The sequence below is a fragment of the Penaeus monodon genome, chromosome 22, assembly GCF_015228065.2.
Source record: "Penaeus monodon isolate SGIC_2016 chromosome 22, NSTDA_Pmon_1, whole genome shotgun sequence".
Lineage (NCBI taxonomy): Eukaryota > Metazoa > Arthropoda > Malacostraca > Decapoda > Penaeidae > Penaeus > Penaeus monodon.
The window spans coordinates 42,218,604-42,219,630 of NC_051407.1; the positions used below are offsets into that span (position 1 = coordinate 42,218,604).

Here is a 1,027-nt window from a genome sequence, read left to right on the forward strand (position 1 = left end):
AGTTTTCCAGGGTAATCATAGCAATCACAAATGCATATACAAGAGGAATACTTTGAATGCAGAGACAAGAGTTTAGGGCCTTTTTAAACTTTATATCAATATACGTGTCATATGACGAGACTGTAGACTGGTCAGCATTATGCGGTATATATTTCAATAGAAATTACCTGCCTGTCACGAGCTGGGAAAACAACGGCCCGAGATCCGCAATCACTTCCTATTGACTCAATTCAAAACACCTGCTGCAAAAGCCACGTTGAACCTACTTTAAAACCCCACCCAAATCATCTGCGTAATACACATAATTCACTTACTTGAGCGCGTTTCCTCAAACAAAGCCAGACCACTAGTTAACGGAGAAAAGAGCAAGCTACGCGTCTCAGGAAATGAATCACTCGGTTCTCCGCCTCCTCGACCTCCAAGACAATTTTTGTCGTATGCGTCATCTCAGTTTTAATAAACCGTCAAATAACCACTCACGCCGAAGGGCTAAACACTCCTCTATCCCATAGGTGCCATAGCCATACTGCTAAATACACACAGTCACATACTCGCCTCTTTCAGCACCGTAATTTCCCAGTAAAAGCCTGAAGAAGTTTGTAGGTCAGGAAGCTCCTCAGGTGTTCTGCCCCGCCGCGCCTCCCAAGCTTCCTCGATGCCAAGTGCCTGTTGAGGAAGGAACTCGACGGGGAAAAAACAACGGGAACAGAGCTCTTCAGATCGCATCAAATGAGCACGAAAAGTTCAGGTGATATATTCGAGTGAAACTTTCCAGGCCGTGTATTTAGAATAGATTCGAATGGGCTGTAATGCAACGCGTACTTCTTATTTCCGCAATGTCGAACGCTTTGTACCACGCGAGTCGACCGCAAACCTGTTCAGAGACGACAGGCAATAGAAGTCGGTCATCAGTGAACAAATGTGGTGACAAATTTCGGGAATTTATTGACACTTTACCGATTTCCCTTAAAATTACAGTTTGAAGAACTAAAAAATGTGTAAGAGGAGGGCGAGCTATGATGTAGGA

At 44.2% G+C, this 1,027-nt stretch overlaps 1 protein-coding gene across 1 annotated transcript in view; it reads right to left on the bottom strand.

Annotated features, from left to right (window-relative positions):
* The window catches only part of LOC119587159 (rhomboid-related protein 2-like), a gene marked incomplete in the record, with an annotated part of 10,536 nt that extends 9,711 nt beyond the window's left edge, over nucleotides 1–825 (bottom strand). Inside the window, 1 exon segment of the mRNA XM_037935925.1 lies at nucleotides 556–825. Coding sequence (XP_037791853.1) covers nucleotides 556–726 — 171 coding nt within the window.
* Between the last annotated feature and the right edge of the window lie 202 nt (nucleotides 826–1,027).